This window comes from Eschscholzia californica, unplaced genomic scaffold (assembly GCF_041429995.1).
Source record: "Eschscholzia californica isolate CP2 unplaced genomic scaffold, dmEscCali1.0.p SCAF_1, whole genome shotgun sequence".
NCBI lineage: Eukaryota > Viridiplantae > Streptophyta > Magnoliopsida > Ranunculales > Papaveraceae > Eschscholzia > Eschscholzia californica.
In genome coordinates, this window is record NW_028238198.1 from 47145255 (window position 1) to 47168416 (window position 23162).

Below are 23162 nucleotides of genomic sequence, written 5' to 3' on the forward strand. Positions count from 1 at the left end.
GATCTACGAAGTGACTATCATAATTTTTGTTAAGCTTTATGTGTTTATTGATACTAGTCGATATGTTCTTTGTCTTGGCCAAGAAGATTATGTCAGGCTTATGCTTGTTGATAAGTTTCATAAGGTGGGTTTTGGTAATATAAGAGGATATACCTCTAACGTTCCAACTAAGCGGCAGAGAGATAAGGGATCTCTAAACCAAAGCAACTCCTATGGCCTCTAAGCATGCAAAACTGCAGAAGAAAGAGAGAGAAGCTAGAACAGTAATAAACGCCAATCTCTAATAGAGGGAGCGTCTAAAGTAAAAGATTAACATGAATAGAGAATACAAATATTAACGATATAGTTTATCATTTATCAACACACTATTAATGAGCTTAAAACCGAACGACTATCTTTATATTAGTTGTAAAACCAGCAAACTATACAAAAAACAAAATACAGTCACTGAGTAACAGAACCAAACTTAGAAGTTCATCAAAAAGGAGCCAAACTGAGAAACACTGTACTTAAAAGTTAACTAAACTAGATGATACCTAATGGAAACTACAATTAACACAAAATACTTTAAGCTAATCAAGTAACTGTTCAACCGAGATTGGCTATTCATTTATCCCCTCATCTCTGGCCTGTTCCTCCTGGCTGTGTATGGACTCTGGGGGTGGTGTATACCAGCTTAAAGGGATAGATGAGGAGTGGATAAGAGAACCAGAAGAGTTACCAGCATACCAAACTAAAGGACTATCACTGAGAGAAGAACAACTACCCTGATCTTACTCCTTCGACTTCTTGTACAATGCTTGTCTTCGTACGTCCTCCTCTATTTTGACTTCTATAAGATCGTCTAGGTCTTTCCTCTTCCCTTTCTGTTGAAAAATCTCAGGAGAAGGGATACGGGGTACCTGGTTAAAAGAAGAATGTACTACTGACAGAGCCCAATTATCTGAAAGAAGTGGAGCAGTAGGGTTGATGTCCACATAGGAGAGATTCCATGTTGCGAATGTGGCATGATGCAAGGAGTGGCTGGATGTTCTACTACTCTACATTGGTGGCATATGGCCTTCGGGAATTTATGGTAGCTGAAGTTAACAGGCTTTCCACAATTGGTGAAAATCGAGTTAAGAGTCGCCAACAGAGGGGTACGCACATCGTACATGAACTGGATACGGATATTGAACTTGGTGACCATACTGAAGTTCTTAGGTTGGATTTGTAAAATGTATCCCATGCACGAGAAGATTATATCAAGATCGTGCCTGTTCTGAATCGACGATGGGTGACCTGAGAAGCTGCACCACATGGGTTCTTGCATGAGTTCTGGAACCTCTTCATTCATTGGGAAATCTACCTCTTGCATGACTACCAAGAAACCTCTTATAATCCAAGGTCGACCTTGGTTTATCTCGTTCATCAATATTAGGTTGCGAGGTTTAATGAAGAAGTGGTTGGGTCTTGTGGCAGAAGGTGTAATTCTACATTCCCGAAAGAACCTAGATTGAGCCGACAAATGTTTCCTAATAAACCCTATACCATAGTCATATTGACAACAGAGTCGAGCAGCGAAACCTGAAGCTATGTCTTGAAGTGCCTTGTTCTCAGAGGGTTTAGGATAGTTGATGGTAAGGTTCCCATAATCAAACAAACTAAGTTGAATTGACATTTGGTTAGTGAGATCGTCAATATTATGAGCAGCAGAATGAGTCGACATGAAAGGGAAACCAGAAGGGAGGAAGAAGAAGAAGACTTTTCTTTTTCTCCAGATTACTCTAAACCTAAAGATAAGAATTGACCAGATGAAACATAAATAGAAGAGAATAAAACCCAACCCTAAAGACGACATTAAATGATAGCTCTGAACCTCCTAACCACGTGTCTGAGGGTAATGATAATTCTTTCCTAGATTCTAGAGAAACCTCAACTAACCCTTTGGCACTTGTAGAACATGAAGATATCGCCCCTATCTGAGAAAGCCGAGCGTCGAAAATCGCTAAGAATCCGGCGAATGCGATGAGGTATTAATGAATAGCCTTCTCGGATGGTATTTTTGTTCTTACACATGTTGATTAGCTAGTAATTAAACGACAAATGTTAAAGAAGAGGAAGGATTGAGAAACTTATCTGATTAGTCCTGATTGTTCATTCTTTTGCTTTTTCCCGAGGCTTTCGTCCTTGGCTTTTTGTTTGTTCGTATTTGTGAGAGGATGATTAAGAGGGAGATAAGTAGCTGCCTATCTCTTAATGTAATCAGTCCTCAATTAGTGGTTGGGAATGGTTAAAGGTTAAAATTCTTTTTGTGGTTAAAAGGTTTAGTGGTTGGTAGTTGGGATTTGTGGATGCATGTGAGATTTAATGATGGATGTGGTTTGTGTTGAAGGCGATTTGGCCTGGTTAGGTTTTTGTGAGGAAAAAAGGAGGGGGGAGACGATCGCCTTGATAACATCAGGCGAGACTCTCTCTCTCCTCAAGAACCCAGTCTTTAGCGTTATATAATTAATGGTAGAAAGAAAAAGTTGACCATGTGTGCCACATTATATAATTAAAAAGTCATTTTCAATTGAATCTTTAAAAGCCAACCCTCCACGTATTTGATATCCTAAACAAACACACAGTTTAACACTACAAGAGTCATTACAAAGATTTTACGAAGTTACATTGAATGTAATCTTAAAATCCACATATCAATCTTTAAGGACCATCCTGAAAGGCCTTTCAATAAATCCTAAATTGTCACTTCTATGGGATCGAATCTCAGACCTCCGAGTAGCGGAATAGATGTCCAACCACTACAACGGAAGTTGTGGACATATATATACACACATACATATACACACTAGGTATTGTAAATCTTGTGATTCTCATAGTTATGTACATAGCATTAATTATTTATAATTTCAACAAAAAAAAACTACAATTATTTATAATTTCATCGCGGTAAACTTATTACTCGAATGATTATAAATAGTGTATCCTTAATGCGATTTCTTTCTTTCTCCATCCATTGGAAGTGATTTTTCTTGTTCCTCTAGTTAGAAGTCGATTTCTCTCTATCTTGTCTTGATTAAGAAAAAGTTTCCTTTCTCTAATTTATAGAGAGATAAACTACAAACGTATAGTGATTTATCAATAGGATTAACTGAGTTAGACAAAAGTTAAAGCAGTCGAGGTGAGAATAAATTCTCTTTCCTTAAGACATTTTACACCCCCGTAACAGTACTAAACGTTAGGGTGTATGCCTTCGGGATACAACGACTATCCTTTCAGAATTTTCAGATGGTACATCGATATTCTGAAAACAGACGAACCTTCGTAAATATTATGAGCTCTTGGACGATGGGAATGGATCTTCTAGACGCTTTAAAATTCACCCGGTACTTCTCTCTTCACAATTCCAAACACACTAGAATTTTTCTAAACTCAGTATTATTTTCCAGACACTCCAGAATACTGAAGTTTAGAAGAGAAGAGAAGAAGAGAATGAATTGATGAAAAATGAAGTTGGTTTGGGTTGTTTGTATAGGGGTCGAGTAGGCACATTATTTTGGGACACATCTCTTGATTTTTGGTGACAAATTCTTAATTTTTAGGATACAACTCTCGAGAAAGAGTTGGTTAAATAAGCATTTTCGGCAAGGATCTGGTGCGTCTGATCTGGCTAAAATACAGGGAAGAAACGCCCTCCGTTGGATGCCATTGGTTACGTCCCACCAACAACCCAACGCGGAGGTGACGCCCTCCGTTGGATCTCGCGGATCCGAATCTGGTGGGTTCCGACACTGTCCTTAGGACCTCAACGCGTGACTGTTAGATCTCGCGGAATCCCGGGGTGCGAACGCGAGAGGTCTAGATTTGGGCGTGCTTGCTTCGCTCAAATGCCACCCAATTTAACTTGTGTCGTTTCACATTTTAGTCCTTAACCTAACTGATTTTCGTCCTAATTTTAAACTTGAATTTCTCATTCATCCGAAATCGGATTCGAGTAATTTTTTTATCTAAGTTGAAGAGCTCGACGAAAAGAACACAATGCTGCATTTCGTTTCTAAGTTTGATGAGTTGGGTGGAGCCAAAATCGAATATGATTCCAACAATTTCTTTGTGATACAATAAATTAATAACTTTTTCTTTAGACCATTCGCATTCTTACCTCTACTATGTGTGATATAAAAGGGAAGATCTGTCTCAACTTTACCTAGTAATTTAACTAGGAAAATACACATATAGTTCCAACTTCCAAAAATAAAGAATCAAGTTCATGGAATATTCCAATATAAATCAAAATGGGTAATTAAGACATTTCCTTAATTTTCCTTGGTAGTATAGATAACAATTACTTTTTCCTCTCTATATTTCAAAGGAGAACCCCTTATAAATACCACTTACTAGTACCACTAAGAAAACACCAACACCTTCTCCATCAAATTTTTCTTTCTAATAATTCATTAGTTTTTGGTATTAAATTTTTCTAACACCTGAATCTACAACCATGTCGTTCTTCCACCACAAGAAGGAAGAGAAACCCTCAGAAGAGGTTGTTTACTCAGAGAACACTTACTCAAGTGGTGGTGGTTATGGTGGTAAAAGTGGTGGTTATGGTGGGGAAAGTGGTGGTGGTTATGGTGGTGACAGTGGTGCTTATGGTGGTAAAAGTGGTGGTTATGGTGGTGACAGTGCTGCTTATGGTGGTAAAAGTGGTGGTTATGGTGGGGAAAGTGGTGGTGGTTATGGTGGTGAAAATGGTGGTTATGGTGGGGAAAGTGGTGGTTATGGTGGTAAAAGTGGTGGTTATGGTGGGGAAAGTGGTGGTGGTTATGGTGGTGCAAGTGGTGGTTATGGTGGTAAAAGTGGTGGTTATGGTGGGGAAAGTGGTGGTGGTTATGGTGGTGAAAGTGGTGGTTATGGTGGGGAAAGTGGTGGTTATGGTGGTAAAAGTGGTGGTTATGGTGGAGAAAGTGGTGGTGGTTATGGTGGTGCAAGTGGTGGTTATGGTGGTAAAAGTGGTGGTTATGGTGGGGAAAGTGGTGGTGGTTATGGTGGTGAAAGTGGTGGTTATGGTGGGGAAAGTGGTGGTTATGGTGGTGCAAGTGGTGGTTATGGTGGTGAAAGTGGTGGTTATGGTGGTAAAAGTGGTGATTATGGTGGGGAAAGTGGTGGTGGTTATCGTGGTAAAGAGACACCTGACTACGAGGCCGAAGAGAAAAAGCACAAGCGCAAAGAACACCTCGGGGAGCTCAGTGCCGCGGCAGCTGGTGTCTTTGCTTTGGTAAGATCCTAGAATTTATTTTATCAGTCTTCCAAGAATTCATATTCTTTTATAAATGTTGGTTCCATTCTTTTTGGAACATTTTAGTCAAGAAAAACTTAAAGAACCCATCTTGTGTGAAGATCTGTTTAGGTTATAGAAAGAGCTTGATAAAGGGAGCTCTAGTCACCCATCATTTGTATAATATTAGAGCTGACTTTTCTTCTCCAAAAAATAAAAAAGAAGAAAGAGTGTGTATATCCTCCGCTTAATATTAGACAAAAAAATTTATTGAATTTGAACACCCACATATATATGAATTAATTTTCCTAGGCGGGGACTTACATTTTTCGCCAGGGGTAGGATCATATTTTCCACCGTAAATGTATGGTGAAATTCTAATTTTATTAAAATTTAGGAGATAAATTTCATTTCTTCAACCGTGTTAAGAAGATTCATGGCGGCTCACGATTGATAGATGGTAGAAGTTATAGTGAAAAGATGATCTCAAACTAAGGAACTATAATTCTTTAAACAAAAAAAAACTAAGGAACTATAATATCTGTAAAGTGGCTTAATCAGGAGCTCATGATGACAAAACATGAAGCTTTCCGAAATTGGTTTTTTGCAGCCTTTAATAGTAGGACTCTTGAAAATATTAAAAATATTTATTATCAAGAGTTAGAAAGGGATCAAAAAATGACAACCTTTACTATTTGGTTTCATAATTGGTACCCTAATCAGAAAACTATCCATGTTATAGAAGATTATACAAAAATGTGGACTAAGAGTGATGGAACTAAGATTAATTCTATTCATCCTCCACCTGAAGCCTTGACTCTTAAAAATGACAATGAAAGTAAAGCACTAGAAGCAGTTCCATATGCTATACCTAGTGAATCAGTAACTACCGTCATAAAACAGCACAATCATACCAATCTAAGTCTTCAGACTATTGGTAGTCAATTAATCAGAATTGAAAATACTATTCATAATCAATTGAGTAGTATTGAAGAAAAACTTAAGGATACACCTAAAGTTTTATCTACCAAGGTTGAATCCACTTCAAAAAATAAAGACAAAGAAATTGTTGAAGTAGATGTTAAACCTAGTCCAGAAATCAAAGACTTTAAACTGTCTGATAAACAGGATATAGACTTTGCTAATTTAATCATTGAAAGAATGAAAAATTTAAAGATTAATATTATTAGCCAAGATTCTAGTACTGAAAACTCTGATCTTGAGTCTGGACCAGATATCAGTAAAGTTCAAACCATGTTATATAAACTTAGTAATGAACCTAATACAGGTTTTAAGACCTATTATAAAAGACCTACTCCTCAAGATCTCCTCTTTGAGGAAGACTTTTATCAAAATCAGAATTCTTATAATGGTCGTTCCATTTATGAATGGAATATTGATGGCCTTTCAGAATATCAAATTTATGAAGTTGTTCATAAAATGTTAATGTATGCCAGCATTTGCAAAGCTAGTGGTAATGATGATTCGGCTGTGGCTAAATTCATTGTTACTGGTTTTGTTGGTGCCTTAAAAGGATGGTGGGATAATGTTCTCACTGTTGCCCAGCAGACTGAAATTTTCACAGCTACAAAACCTGAACCAAATACTGCACAAGTTAAACCTGATGCAGTTTATACTTTACTTCAGACTATTCTTTTGCATTTTGTGGGGAGTCATCCTCAAAGGCAAGAGAAAAGTCGAGAACTTTTACAGAACCTTAGATGTCCATCTTTAACCCATTTTAGATGGTATAAAGATGTCTTTATCTGTAAAGTTATGCAACGCAATGATGCTAATTCTGAATATTGGAAGGCTAAGTTCATTGATGGACTTCCTCCTCTTTTTGCTGAAAAAGTTAGACAAAGACTAAGAGATCAAAATAATGAAAACATCATCTCTTATAGTTATCTAACTTATGGACATATAATTACTACTTGTGTTCAAACTGGATTAGAAATTTGTAATGATATGAAATTACAATACCAATTGAAAAAACAGAATTTGCATGGGAAAAAAGAAATTGGTGAATTCTGTAGTCAATTTGCATATGATATGAAAATTGATTATCCAAAATCTCATAAAAGGAATTCTAGAGATTCGAAAGAGTATTCTCGAAAATCTTATTATAAGAAAAGAAGAAAATACAAACAGAATAAAGAAATTTATTATCAGAAGCCTCGACATAAGAAAAGATTTAAAGGAAATTATATTCCTAATAAATCTGAAACAAAATCAGGACAAAAAACAAGTAATAAAACTTGTTTTAAATGCGGAAAAATAGGGCATTATGCTAATAAATGTTCTACAAAAAGAAAACTGAATGAATTAAAAATTGATGACAATCTAAAAGCTGAATTAAGCAAAGTTTTCCTGACCTCTAATACTGAAGAAGAATCTTCATCTTCTAGTGACTCTGAGGATGTTAATGAAATTGACTTTCTATCTTCTAGCCAATCAGAAGATATATCTGAAAAGGAACCTTGTGCAGGACAATGTTCTAAAAACCAAGACTATTGGAAAGCCATTGTAGAAATGAATGGCTTGAGTATTAATGTTTTAACGGATACTCAATCAGAAATAATATCTATGATAGATAAAGTAACAGACCCTCTGCTAAAAAGTAAAATATTACAATTTTGCTTAGAACAGACAAAAAACTCTCCTAGTTCCTTTGAGAAACCGAATATTACTAAACATTACAGTATGAAAGAAGTACTTCAAAGACTTGAAGGAAAACCAGAAACTTCTTTAAAACCTTCTACTTCTCAAGATTTAAGAAGTGAGGTAAATATAGTTAAATCTGAAATAAAACTCATCAGAGAAGAGTTAGATAACCAGAATATCAGACTTATTCAATTAGAAAGTCTAGCTGAAAAACATCAATCAAAAGATAAATCGATTGCTATTCTAAACACAGAACCATCTAGTATTTTAGATAATAATCTTATCTTTTTAAATACTATGCAGAAAATTACCTATCAGAAATGGTATATAAGTATTAATATTGTTATCAACAAAGAATATACCATTACTAATGCAGTAGCATTGGTGGATAGCGGAGCTGACATGAACTGTATTAGAGAAGGTTTAGTTCCGACTAAATACTTCGAAAAAACCGTACAATCTCTACATTCTGCAAGTGGAGATAGAATGCCAATTAATTATAAGCTACCTGAAGCTTATATTTGTAATAAAGGAATCTGTATTCCACAAACCTTTATTTTAATCCGAAATTTATCTCAAGAAGTTATTCTGGGAACTCCATTTATTAATTTATTTTTCCCTTATGACAAGATAGATGAAACCGGATTATATGCTAGTTTTCAGAATCATAAAATACATTTTGAATTTATTACTAGCCCTGAAACCAGGACTTTAAATGAGTTAGAATATTTAATTAATTCTAAAACTGCTCATTTAAACTTATTACAAGAAGAAATACATAATTTGAATATTTCCGAGAAATTGAACTCCCCAGAAATAAAACTAAAAATCAAAGAAATTGAAAATCAATTTCTAACCGAAGTTTGTAGCAATATTCCCAATGCTTTTTGGGAAAGGAAAAAATATATTGTATCTTTACCTTATAAACCTGAATTTGATGAAAAAACTCAGATTCCGACTAAGGCTCGTCCTAGTCAAATGAATGCTGAATATCTTGAACTTTGTAAGAGAGAAATTCAAGATTTATTAGAAAAGAAGCTTATCAGAAAAAGTTATTCACCATGGAGTTGTACCGCTTTCTATGTGAATAAAGCAGCTGAAAAGGAAAGAGGTGTTCCAAGGCTTGTAGTAAATTACAAACCTTTGAATGATGCTCTGAAATGGATTAGATATCCTATTCCAAACAAAAAAGATCTTTTAGATAGATTGCATTCTGCAAAAATATTTTCTAAATTTGATCTTAAATCTGGATACTATCAGATTCAACTAACTGAAGAAGATAGATATAAAACTGCATTTACTGTACCCTTTGGGCATTATGAATGGAATGTTATGCCATTCGGTTTAAAAAATGCCCCTTCAGAATTTCAAAATATTATGAACGATATTTTTATTCCGTATTCAAATTTTACTATTGTCTATATAGATGATATATTAGTATTTTCATCTAATATAGATCAACATTTTAGACATCTTAGAATTACAAAAGATGTTATCAGAAAAAATGGTTTAGTCATATCTGCACCTAAAATGAAACTCTTTCAAACTGAAGTTAGATTTCTAGGACAGAATATTAGTCAAGGGACAATAATCCCTATTGACAGAAGCATTGAATTTGCCTCTAAATTTCCTGATGAAATTAGAGACAAAAATCAATTGCAAAGATTTTTAGGAAGTCTTAATTATATAGCAGACTACTACCAGAATATAGCAATGGATAGTGCTATTTTATATGATAGGCTTAAAAAGAATCCATTACCTTGGGATGATCAGCATACCCAAGCAGTCCGAAAAATCAAACTTAGAGTAAAACAATTACCATGTCTAGGGTTAGCAAACCCTCAATGGTTCAAAATTGTTGAAACGGATGCCTCTGATATTGGTTATGGAGGTATTCTAAAACAGAAAAACCCTTCTACTAATAAAGATGAATTACTTAGATTCGCATCTGGAATGTGGAAGAATGCTCAGAAAAACTATTCCACCATAAAAAAAGAAATGTTATCAATAGTCAAATGCATTTCTAAATTTCAAGATGATTTATTAAATCAATCTTTTCTACTCCGTATTGACTGTAGTGCTGCAAAAGATATTTTGCAAAAGGATGTTAAAAATTTAGTTTCTAAACAAATTTTTGCAAGATGGCAATCTGAATTATCTGCATTCGATTTTAAAATTGAATATATTAAAGGAAATCAGAACTCTCTTCCTGATTTTTTAACCCGTGAATTTTTGCAGGATAAAGATGGAACCACCTGATAAAGGAGCAGGAGGATCTAGATATCCGAAGAAAGTAAATCAGAAAAAAGGGAAGTTTTCTTCTCTATCAGAATTCCCTGTAGTAGGATCATCCTCTCAGGATAAACCCAATCCGAAACTAACTGCTAAAGATATCCTAAAAAAAGAAATCATTTATGCTAAAAAGTTAATAACTGAAAAAATTCTATCTGTATCCTTAGAAGATGTCCAGTGGAAACATGATCCATGGCACATCAAAGAACGGTACTTAGGAGTACAAAACTATCCTATCCAAGATGGCAAGCATAGATATATCTATGAAGCCATTTTGAATGAAACAGAATCTGTACAAATGGTACACCACCATTATAATCTGAAAGACAGTAAGTCTCCTATAACACATTCTAAGTGTTATATAGTAAAAGTCTTACATATAACAGAATGGGCTCTTGACCCCTCAAGACCCAGAAGCCTGAAATTGAATGGTCAAAACTATAATTATTGGGATTATGTTTTGGCATGGTCATTCATGTTCTATTATCAGAATCCGATCAGGAAACACTCCTGGTTTATCAGTATTAACCCTGAAATTGTTAAAGGAAAAGGTTTCCCTCTCTGGTTTCTGCATTGGTGGGAGAAATTCGGTCCAGAACTGAGTTTCTTACCAGATACACTGAAAGACCCTTGGCTAAAATGGTATGAGTATCATCCAAAGCTCAAGGGAAAAACTGCAGAAAAAACCCCAAAAGGGTTATCAGCACTCTGTTATATGGCAGAGTTCAAAATACCATGGATATGGAGATGGGATCTAGAATTTCACTTTGATGATCTCTTAATTCCATGTATTAGCAGAACTTTTCATTACAAATGGTGGGATGGATTTCCTATTACAGATACCCATAAACTCATTTGCCAAACTGTAATTGAGTATGAAAATGCCTATAAGGCTACTCAAAAATCCGTATCTATTTCACCTTCTGATAATATTTTCCAATTTTTACTGGATGATATTCAGAAAAGATATCCGAACCTTTCATCTGTAGATCAACAGATTAAAGCTATGGAAATAATTAAAAATCAATTCCTAGCTCATCATCAGAAGCAAGATATAGAGACTGAAATTCTAGATGACTCGTCATCTCAAGAAAATCAGTATGCTGTATTGGCTGGAGAAAGCCAAGATCCGAATGAGGATTTCGATGACTCAAAATCAGCAAAATCGGATACCTCAATGGCAGATTACTGGGATGCTATCATCGAAGTGCATTCTCAGAAGTTACTAAAATCTGCAAAAGGCAAACAAAAAGATCAGTAGTTTGCTACAGGTACTGTACAATTGTACAGTAAATCCGTATTTCAGTATTATTCGACAGTATCAGCATCTAGAAGACACTATTCAAAATAGTGATTGTCAGCTTAAATAGTAAAGGTCAAGACTGTTTCGACAGGAAGAGTCAAGAACTATTTTGACAGGAAGAGTCAAGAACTATTTCGACAGGAAGAGTCAAGAACTATTCTCAACAATAGAAGGCGGCTTACTGTGCCAACAGTAGATGGCGGCTTACTGTGACAAATAGTAAAAGGCAAATAGTAAAAGTCAATTTTACTATTCACTATTCATCAGAAGACGACAAAGTAGACCTGGAAACCGGAACTGTTCCGGTCATCTAAAAATTTTTATAAATTCCGAATGTTGGTTCATTCTGAATCTAAGTTTTTTCTTCTAAGTTTTTCCTTTTCAAGTTTTTAGTTTCTTCTCTCTTTCTCTGTCAAGCTCTGTAATAGTAGTTTGTAATTAAAGCTAGAAGATTAATAAAGCCGAAGTATTTTGAAGATTAAGTCTGGTTTCTGCTCTCCCATCTTTGTAAGTTTTCTCTTTATCGGTATTTTGAAGATTAAGTCTGGTTTCTGCTCTCCCATCTTTGTAAGTTTTCTCTTTATCTCTTATGTTAAACGATCTGGCAAAATATTGGTATCAGAGCCATGATAGCTTAAATCCGAATTAGAGGAGAATATGTAGATATAGACTAAATCCAAATTATGATAGTTAGAAATTTCCTTTTAGAAATTTGTTCTTAAAAATAATTTATTATAATCCTTGAATTATGGTACGTCACAAACTACTATTACAGAGCTTGACAGAGAAAGAGAGAAGAAACTAAAAACTTGAAAAGGAAAAACTTAGAAGAAAAAACTTAGATTCAGAATGAACCAACATTCGGAATTTATAAAAAATTTTAGATGACCGGAACAGTTCCGGTTTCCAGGTCTACTTTGTCGTCTTCTGATGAATAGTGAATAGTAAGATTGACTTTTACTATTTGCCTTTTACTATTTGTCACAGTAAGCCGCCATCTACTGTTGGCACAGTAAGCCGCCTTCTATTGTTGAGAATAGTTCTTGACTCTTCCTGTCGAAATAGTTCTTGACTCTTCCTGTCAAAATAGTTCTTGACTCTTCCTGTCGAAACAGTCTTGACCTTTACTATTTAAGCTGACAATCACTATTTTGAATAGTGTCTTCTAGATGCTGATACTGTCGAATAATACTGAAATACGGATTTACTGTACAATTGTACAGTACCTGTAGCAAACTACTGATCTTTTTGTTTGCCTTTTGCAGATTTTAGTAACTTCTGAGAATGCACTTCGATGATAGCATCCCAGTAATCTGCCATTGAGGTATCCGATTTTGCTGATTTTGAGTCATCGAAACCCTCATTCGGATCTTGGCTTTCTCCAGCCAATACAGCATACTGATTTTCTTGAGATGACGAGTCATCTAGAATTTCAGTCTCTATATCTTGCTTCTGATGATGAGCTAGGAATTGATTTTTAATTATTTCCATAGCTTTAATCTGTTGATCTACAGATGAAAGGTTCGGATATCTTTTCTGAATATCATCCAGTAAAAATTGGAAAATATTATCAGAAGGTGAAATAGATACGGATTTTTGAGTAGCCTTATAGGCATTTTCATACTCAATTACAGTTTGGCAAATGAGTTTATGGGTATCTGTAATAGGAAATCCATCCCACCATTTGTAATGAAAAGTTCTGCTAATACATAAAATGGTATGAGTATCATCCAAAGCTCAAGGGAAAAACTGCAGAAAAAACCCCAAAAGGGTTATCAGCACTCTGTTATATGGCAGAGTTCAAAATACCATGGATATGGAGATGGGATCTAGAATTTCACTTTGATGATCTCTTAATTCCATGTATTAGCAGAACTTTTCATTACAAATGGTGGGATGGATTTCCTATTACAGATACCCATAAACTCATTTGCCAGATCGTTTAACATAAGAGATAAAGAGAAAACTTACAAAGATGGGAGAGCAGAAACCAGACTTAATCTTCAAAATACCGATAAAGAGAAAACTTACAAAGATGGGAGAGCAGAAACCAGACTTAATCTTCAAAATACTTCGGCTTTATTAATCTTCTAGCTTTAATTACAAACTACTATTACAGAGCTTGACAGAGAAAGAGAGAAGAAACTAAAAACTTGAAAAGGAAAAACTTAGAAGAAAAAACTTAGATTCAGAATGAACCAACATTCGGAATTTATAAAAATTTTTAGATGACCGGAACAGTTCCGGTTTCCAGGTCTACTTTGTCGTCTTCTGATGAATAGTGAATAGTAAAATTGACTTTTACTATTTGCCTTTTACTATTTGTCACAGTAAGCCGCCATCTACTGTTGGCACAGTAAGCCGCCTTGTATTGTTGAGAATAGTTCTTGACTCTTCCTGTCGAAATAGTTCTTGACTCTTCCTGTCAAAATAGTTCTTGACTCTTCCTGTCGAAACAGTCTTGACCTTTACTATTTAAGCTGACAATCACTATTTTGAATAGTGTCTTCTAGATGCTGATACTGTCGAATAATACTGAAATACGGATTTACTGTACAATTGTACAGTACCTGTAGCAAACTACTGATCTTTTTGTTTGCCTTTTGCAGATTTTAGTAACTTCTGAGAATGCACTTCGATGATAGCATCCCAGTAATCTGCCATTGAGGTATCCGATTTTGCTGATTTTGAGTCATCGAAATCCTCATTCGGATCTTGGCTTTCTCCAGCCAATACAGCATACTGATTTTCTTGAGATGACGAGTCATCTAGAATTTCAGTCTCTATATCTTGCTTCTGATGATGAGCTAGGAATTGATTTTTAATTATTTCCATAGCTTTAATCTGTTGATCTACAGATGAAAGGTTCGGATATCTTTTCTGAATATCATCCAGTAAAAATTGGAAAATATTATCAGAAGGTGAAATAGATACGGATTTTTGAGTAGCCTTATAGGCATTTTCATACTCAATTACAGTTTGGCAAATGAGTTTATGGGTATCTGTAATAGGAAATCCATCCCACCATTTGTAATGAAAAGTTCTGCTAATACATGGAATTAAGAGATCATCAAAGTGAAATTCTAGATCCCATCTCCATATCCATGGTATTTTGAACTCTGCCATATAACAGAGTGCTGATAACCCTTTTGGGGTTTTTTCTGCAGTTTTTCCCTTGAGCTTTGGATGATACTCATACCATTTTAGCCAAGGGTCTTTCAGTGTATCTGGTAAGAAACTCAGTTCTGGACCGAATTTCTCCCACCAATGCAGAAACCAGAGAGGGAAACCTTTTCCTTTAACAATTTCAGGGTTAATACTGATAAACCAGGAGTGTTTCCTGATCGGATTCTGATAATAGAACATGAATGACCATGCCAAAACATAATCCCAATAATTATAGTTTTGACCATTCAATTTCAGGCTTCTGGGTCTTGAGGGGTCAAGAGCCCATTCTGTTATATGTAAGACTTTTACTATATAACACTTAGAATGTGTTATAGGAGACTTACTGTCTTTCAGATTATAATGGTGGTGTACCATTTGTACAGATTCTGTTTCATTCAAAATGGCTTCATAGATATATCTATGCTTGCCATCTTGGATAGGATAGTTTTGTACTCCTAAGTACCGTTCTTTGATGTGCCATGGATCATGTTTCCACTGGACATCTTCTAAGGATACAGATAGAATTTTTTCAGTTATTAACTTTTTAGCATAAATGATTTCTTTTTTTAGGATATCTTTAGCAGTTAGTTTCGGATTGGGTTTATCCTGAGAGGATGATCCTACTACAGGGAATTCTGATAGAGAAGAAAACTTCCCTTTTTTCTGATTTACTTTCTTCGGATATCTAGATCCTCCTGCTCCTTTATCAGGTGGTTCCATCTTTATCCTGCAAAAATTCACGGGTTAAAAAATCAGGAAGAGAGTTCTGATTTCCTTTAATATATTCAATTTTAAAATCGAATGCAGATAATTCAGATTGCCATCTTGCAAAAATTTGTTTAGAAACTAAATTTTTAACATCCTTTTGCAAAATATCTTTTGCAGCACTACAGTCAATACGGAGTAGAAAAGATTGATTTAATAAATCATCTTGAAATTTAGAAATGCATTTGACTATTGATAACATTTCTTTTTTGATGGTGGAATAGTTTTTCTGAGCATTCTTCCACATTCCAGATGCGAATCTAAGTAATTCATCTTTATTAGTAGAAGGGTTTTTCTGTTTTAGAATACCTCCATAACCAATATCAGAGGCATCCGTTTCAACAATTTTGAACCATTGAGGGTTTGCTAACCCTAGACATGGTAATTGTTTTACTCTAAGTTTGATTTTTCGGACTGCTTGGGTATGCTGATCATCCCAAGGTAATGGATTCTTTTTAAGCCTATCATATAAAATAGCACTATCCATTGCTATATTCTGGTAGTAGTCTGCTATATAATTAAGACTTCCTAAAAATCTTTGCAATTGATTTTTGTCTCTAATTTCATCAGGAAATTTAGAGGCAAATTCAATGCTTCTGTCAATAGGGATTATTGTCCCTTGACTAATATTCTGTCCTAGAAATCTAACTTCAGTTTGAAAGAGTTTCATTTTAGGTGCAGATATGACTAAACCATTTTTTCTGATAACATCTTTTGTAATTCTAAGATGTCTAAAATGTTGATCTATATTAGATGAAAATACTAATATATCATCTATATAGACAATAGTAAAATTTGAATACGGAATAAAAATATCGTTCATAATATTTTGAAATTCTGAAGGGGCATTTTTTAAACCGAATGGCATAACATTCCATTCATAATGCCCAAAGGGTACAGTAAATGCAGTTTTATATCTATCTTCTTCAGTTAGTTGAATCTGATAGTATCCAGATTTAAGATCAAATTTAGAAAATATTTTTGCAGAATGCAATCTATCTAAAAGATCTTTTTTGTTTGGAATAGGATATCTAATCCATTTCAGAGCATCATTCAAAGGTTTGTAATTTACTACAAGCCTTGGAACACCTCTTTCCTTTTCAGCTGCTTTATTCACATAGAAAGCGGTACAACTCCATGGTGAATAACTTTTTCTGATAAGCTTCTTTTCTAATAAATCTTGAATTTCTCTCTTACAAAGTTCAAGATATTCAGCATTCATTTGACTAGGACGAGCCTTAGTCGGAATCTGAGTTTTTTCATCAAATTCAGGTTTATAAGGTAAAGATACAATATATTTTTTCCTTTCCCAAAAAGCATTGGGAATATTGCTACAAACTTCGGTTAGAAATTGAAAATCAATTTCTTTGATTTTTAGTTTTATTTCTGGGGAGTTCAATTTCTCGGAAATATTCAAATTATGTATTTCTTCTTGTAAGAAGTTTAAATGAGCAGTTTTAGAATTAATTAAATATTCTAACTCATTTAAAGTCCTGGTTTCAGGGCTAGTAATAAATTCAAAATGTATTTTATGATTCTGAAAACTAGCATATAATCCGGTTTCATCTATCTTGTCATAAGGGAAAAATAAATTAATAAATGGAGTTCCCAGAATAACTTCTTGAGATAAATTTCGGATTAAAATAAAGGTTTGTGGAATACAGATTCCTTTATTACAAATATAAGCTTCAGGTAGCTTATAATTAATTGGCATTCTATCTCCACTTGCAGAATGTAGAGATTGTACGGTTTTTTCGAAGTATTTAGTCGGAACTAAACCTTCTCTAATACAGTTCATGTCAGCTCCGCTATCCACCAATGCTACTGCATTAGTAATGGTATATTCTTTGTTGATAACAATATTAATACTTATATACCATTTCTGATAGGTAATTTTCTGCATAGTATTTAAAAAAATAAGATTATTATCTAAAATACTAGATGGTTCTGTGTTTAGAATAGCAATCGATTTATCTTTTGATTGATGTTTTTCAGCTAGACTTTCTAATTGAATAAGTCTGATATTCTGGTTATCTAACTCTTCTCTGATGAGTTTTATTTCAGATTTAACTATATTTACCTCACTTCTTAAATCTTGAGAAGTAGAAGGTTTTAAAGAAGTTTCTGGTTTTCCTTCAAGTCTTTGAAGTACTTCTTTCATACTGTAATGTTTAGTAATATTCGGTTTCTCAAAGGAACTAGGAGAGTTTTTTGTCTGTTCTAAGCAAAATTGTAATATTTTACTTTTTAGCAGAGGGTCTGTTACTTTATCTATCATAGATATTATTTCTGATTGAGTATCCGTTAAAACATTAATACTCAAGCCATTCATTTCTACAATGGCTTTCCAATAGTCTTGGTTTTTAGAACATTGTCCTGCACAAGGTTCCTTTTCAGATATATCTTCTGATTGGCTAGAAGATAGAAAGTCAATTTCATTAACATCCTCAGAGTCACTAGAAGATGAAGATTCTTCTTCAGTATTAGAGGTCAGGAAAACTTTGCTTAATTCAGCTTTTAGATTGTCATCAATTTTTAATTCATTCAGTTTTCTTTTTGTAGAACATTTATTAGCATAATGCCCTATTTTTCCGCATTTAAAACAAGTTTTATTACTTGTTTTTTGTCCTGATTTTGTTTCAGATTTATTAGGAATATAATTTCCTTTAAATCTTTTCTTATGTCGAGGCTTCTGATAATAAATTTCTTTATTCTGTTTGTATTTTCTTCTTTTCTTATAATAAGATTTTCGAGAATACTCTTTCGAATCTCTAGAATTCCTTTTATGAGATTTTGGATAATCAATTTTCATATCATATGCAAATTGACTACAGAATTCACCAATTTCTTTTTTCCCATGTAAATTCTGTTTTTTCAATTGGTATTGTAATTTCATATCATTACAAATTTCTAATCCAGTTTGAACACAAGTAGTAATTATATGTCCATAAGTTAGATAACTATAAGAGATGATGTTTTCATTATTTTGATCTCTTAGTCTTTGTCTAACTTTTTCAGCAAAAAGAGGAGGAAGTCCATCAATGAACTTAGCCTTCCAATATTCAGAATTAGCATCATTGCGTTCCAATATTCAGAATTAGCATCATGGCTCTGATACCAATATTATCTATCATAGATATTATTTCTGATTGAGTATCCGTTAAAACATTAATACTCAAGCCATTCATTTCTACAATGGCTTTCCAATAGTCTTGGTTTTTAGAACATTGTCCTGCACAAGGTTCCTTTTCAGATATATCTTCTGATTGGCTAGAAGATAGAAAGTCAATTTCATTAACATCCTCAGAGTCACTAGAAGATGAAGATTCTTCTTCAGTATTAGAGGTCAGGAAAACTTTGCTTAATTCAGCTTTTAGATTGTCATCAATTTTTAATTCATTCAGTTTTCTTTTTGTAGAACATTTATTAGCATAATGCCCTATTTTTCCGCATTTAAAACAAGTTTTATTACTTGTTTTTTGTCCTGATTTTGTTTCAGATTTATTAGGAATATAATTTCCTTTAAATCTTTTCTTATGTCGAGGCTTCTGATAATAAATTTCTTTATTCTGTTTGTATTTTCTTCTTTTCTTATAATAAGATTTTCGAGAATACTCTTTCGAATCTCTAGAATTCCTTTTATGAGATTTTGGATAATCAATTTTCATATCATATGCAAATTGACTACAGAATTCACCAATTTCTTTTTTCCCATGTAAATTCTGTTTTTTCAATTGGTATTGTAATTTCATATCATTACAAATTTCTAATCCAGTTTGAACACAAGTAGTAATTATATGTCCATAAGTTAGATAACTATAAGAGATGATGTTTTCATTATTTTGATCTCTTAGTCTTTGTCTAACTTTTTCAGCAAAAAGAGGAGGAAGTCCATCAATGAACTTAGCCTTCCAATATTCAGAATTAGCATCATTGCGTTGCATAACTTTACAGATAAAGACATCTTTATACCATCTAAAATGGGTTAAAGATGGACATCTAAGGTTCTGTAAAAGTTCTCGACTTTTCTCTTGCCTTTGAGGATGACTCCCCACAAAATGCAAAAGAATAGTCTGAAGTAAAGTATAAACTGCATCAGGTTTAACTTGTGCAGTATTTGGTTCAGGTTTTGTAGCTGTGAAAATTTCAGTCTGCTGGGCAACAGTGAGAACATTATCCCACCATCCTTTTAAGGCACCAACAAAACCAGTAACAATGAATTTAGCCACAGCCGAATCATCATTACCACTAGCTTTGCAAATGCTGGCATACATTAACATTTTATGAACAACTTCATAAATTTGATATTCTGAAAGGCCATCAATATTCCATTCATAAATGGAACGACCATTATAAGAATTCTGATTTTGATAAAAGTCTTCCTCAAAGAGGAGATCTTGAGGAGTAGGTCTTTTATAATAGGTCTTAAAACCTGTATTAGGTTCATTACTAAGTTTATATAACATGGTTTGAACTTTACTGATATCTGGTCCAGACTCAAGATCAGAGTTTTCAGTACTAGAATCTTGGCTAATAATATTAATCTTTAAATTTTTCATTCTTTCAATGATTAAATTAGCAAAGTCTATATCCTGTTTATCAGACAGTTTAAAGTCTTTGATTTCTGGACTAGGTTTAACATCTACTTCAACAATTTCTTTGTCTTTATTTTTTGAAGTGGATTCAACCTTGGTAGATAAAACTTTAGGTGTATCCTTAAGTTTTTCTTCAATACTACTCAATTGATTATGAATAGTATTTTCAATTCTGATTAATTGACTACCAATAGTCTGAAGACTTAGATTGGTATGATTGTGCTGTTTTATGACGGTAGTTACTGATTCACTAGGTATAGCATATGGAACTGCTTCTAGTGCTTTAATAGTAATTGCTTGACTACTAATATTGCAATTCCGAAGTTAATTAAATGGGAAGAAATTGACTTTCCACATGAATGGGTTGTACAGGATGCTGTACCACCTGTCAATATTATGAACAGGAATTTAAATCAAATAACCCAATCACCTGAGGGAGATGTTGAAATAACATTTGCCCCTAATAAAATAATTAAAAATCAATTCCTAGCTCATCATCAGAAGCAAGATATAGAGACTGAAATTCTAGATGACTCGTCATCTCAAGAAAATCAGTATGCTGTATTGGCTGGAGAAAGCCAAGATCCGAATGAGGATTTCGATGACTCAAAATCAGCAAAATCGGATACCTCAATGGCAGATTACTGGGATGCTATCATCGAAGTGCATTCTCAGAAGTTACTAAAATCTGCAAAAGGCAAACAAAAAGATCAGTAGTTTGCTACAGGTACTGTACAATTGTACAGTAAATCCGTATTTCAGTATTATTCGACAGTATCAGCATCTAGAAGACACTATTCAAAATAGTGATTGTCAGCTTAAATAGTAAAGGTCAAGACTGTTTCGACAGGAAGAGTCAAGAACTATTTTGACAGGAAGAGTCAAGAACTATTTCGACAGGAAGAGTCAAGAACTATTCTCAACAATAGAAGGCGGCTTACTGTGCCAACAGTAGATGGCGGCTTACTGTGACAAATAGTAAAAGGCAAATAGTAAAAGTCAATTTTACTATTCACTATTCATCAGAAGACGACAAAGTAGACCTGGAAACCGGAACTGTTCCGGTCATCTAAAAATTTTTATAAATTCCGAATGTTGGTTCATTCTGAATCTAAGTTTTTTCTTCTAAGTTTTTCCTTTTCAAGTTTTTAGTTTCTTCTCTCTTTCTCTGTCAAGCTCTGTAATAGTAGTTTGTAATTAAAGCTAGAAGATTAATAAAGCCGAAGTATTTTGAAGATTAAGTCTGGTTTCTGCTCTCCCATCTTTGTAAGTTTTCTCTTTATCGGTATTTTGAAGATTAAGTCTGGTTTCTGCTCTCCCATCTTTGTAAGTTTTCTCTTTATCTCTTATTTTGAAGATTAATATTGGTATCAGAGCCATGATAGCTTAAATCCGAATTAGAGGAGAATATGTAGATATAGACTAAATCCAAATTATGATAGTTAGAAATTTCCTTTTAGAAATTTGTTCTTAAAAATAATTTATTATAATCCTTGAATTATGGTACGTCACCCAAGTCGCGTATGGGTTTAGATCCGTTGTTGCCGGGTAGGCGTTGAGGATCGTTTGATACCCTTTAAACCGTTGACAGACGTGTAATTTAATAATTATATATAAATATTTTTAAGAATATAATTTTAAAGGAAATTACTAAAAATCATAATCTGCTATTTATGCTAAGTCTATATGATTTCCTCTAATTTAATTCAATGAATCAATTGGATTCTCGAGACTTAACTGAAAGTTCTATAAAGAACTCCGTAATTGAAGAGTTTGACCAAACTAAACAATTAAATCAATGGACCATACCCGCAATAAAATCAAATAAAATCTATAAAAAAGGATTTTTTGATTTCATTAGTCAAAATAATATCAAGACTCTTGAACAGTCAATCGGACTTGACCAAGAATTCAAAACCCTTAGACTTTTGAGTCTTAAAGATATTGAAAAGTATTTAAAATCTAAATACAACTACCTGCACGTTGGATGCATTCAAATAGCATTCAAACCTTTGACTTTGGCCGGATTAAATGCCAGTATCTTATCCTATTTGCGAGATGCTAGGTGTTTGGATTTCTTACCATCTTTAATGGGAATAATCCAAACTAGTTTATGCCATGGACCGGTTTATTTTAATGTTTACCCGAATTTGACCTTATCTTTGACAGATAGAAATCTGTTTGAGGCAGTGTCCCTGCATATTCAAACACAGGGATATAATTATCTCCCTGGATCTGAGACAATATCAGTAATATATAGGATTCATTATAAGGTAATGAATACCTTGACTCCTAACGCAATACTGCGTAGTGAACCAGGCAAGACTATAGTAATAGATAGTAATTGCTTGACTACTAATATTGCAATTCCGAAGTTAATTAAATGGGAAGAAATTGACTTTCCACATGAATGGGTTGTACAGGATGCTGTACCACCTGTCAATATTATGAACAGGAATTTAAATCAAATAACCCAAACACCTGAGGGAGATGTTGAAATAACATTTGCCCCTAATAAAATCAGTAAACTAAGCTTAACTAGAAGCTCTTCCGCCAAAAGGATAGAAGACTATAAAGTCTCATATCCTAGTAGTTTATCTAGATACTCTGTATCAAATGATGGACTTAAAGAGCAGATCATCCGAGGATTAAAGATTTCTGATCAACAAATTCCACATGGAGTCTATGTTGAACAGACAACTGAACAGGAGAAAGAACAAAGGACTTCTCCGACTCAATCTGAAATGAGTTTCCATTTATAAAATTTTATGGATTATAGTCCAGGATCAATACCTAGACAGTGGCTTAATCAGGAGCTCATGATGACAAAACATGAAGCTTTCCGAAATTGGTTTTTTGCAGCCTTTAATAGTAGGACTCTTGAAAATATTAAAAATATTTATTATCAAGAGTTAGAAAGGGATCAAAAAATGACAACCTTTACTATTTGGTTTCATAATTGGTACCCTAATCAGAAAACTATCCATGTTATAGAAGATTATACAAAAATGTGGACTAAGAGTGATGGAACTAAGATTAATTCTATTCATCCTCCACCTGAAGCCTTGACTCTTAAAAATGACAATGAAAGTAAAGCACTAGAAGCAGTTCCATATGC

The 23162-nt window shown here is 33.9% G+C and overlaps 1 protein-coding gene across 5 annotated transcripts in view; it reads left to right on the forward strand.

Moving 5' to 3' along the window:
* Positions 1 to 4366: 4366 nt before the first annotated feature.
* LOC147567218 (uncharacterized) overlaps positions 4367 to 23162 on the forward strand; it is a 50878-nt gene continuing 32082 nt past the window's right edge. The window contains exons 1-2 of one of the 5 annotated variants that reach the window (XM_086653826.1): positions 4367 to 5257; positions 17181 to 17280. In XM_086653826.1, the coding sequence (XP_086509952.1) occupies positions 4481 to 5257; positions 17181 to 17216 (813 nt within the window). In that variant the 5' untranslated portion in view covers positions 4367 to 4480 and the 3' untranslated portion in view covers positions 17217 to 17280. Of the gene's footprint in view, positions 5258 to 5654; positions 5749 to 10159; positions 10543 to 15440; positions 15593 to 17180; positions 17281 to 23162 lie in introns of those variants that run through there. The other 4 variants (XM_086653827.1, XM_086653828.1, XM_086653825.1 and 1 more) reach the window with 4 other exon arrangements.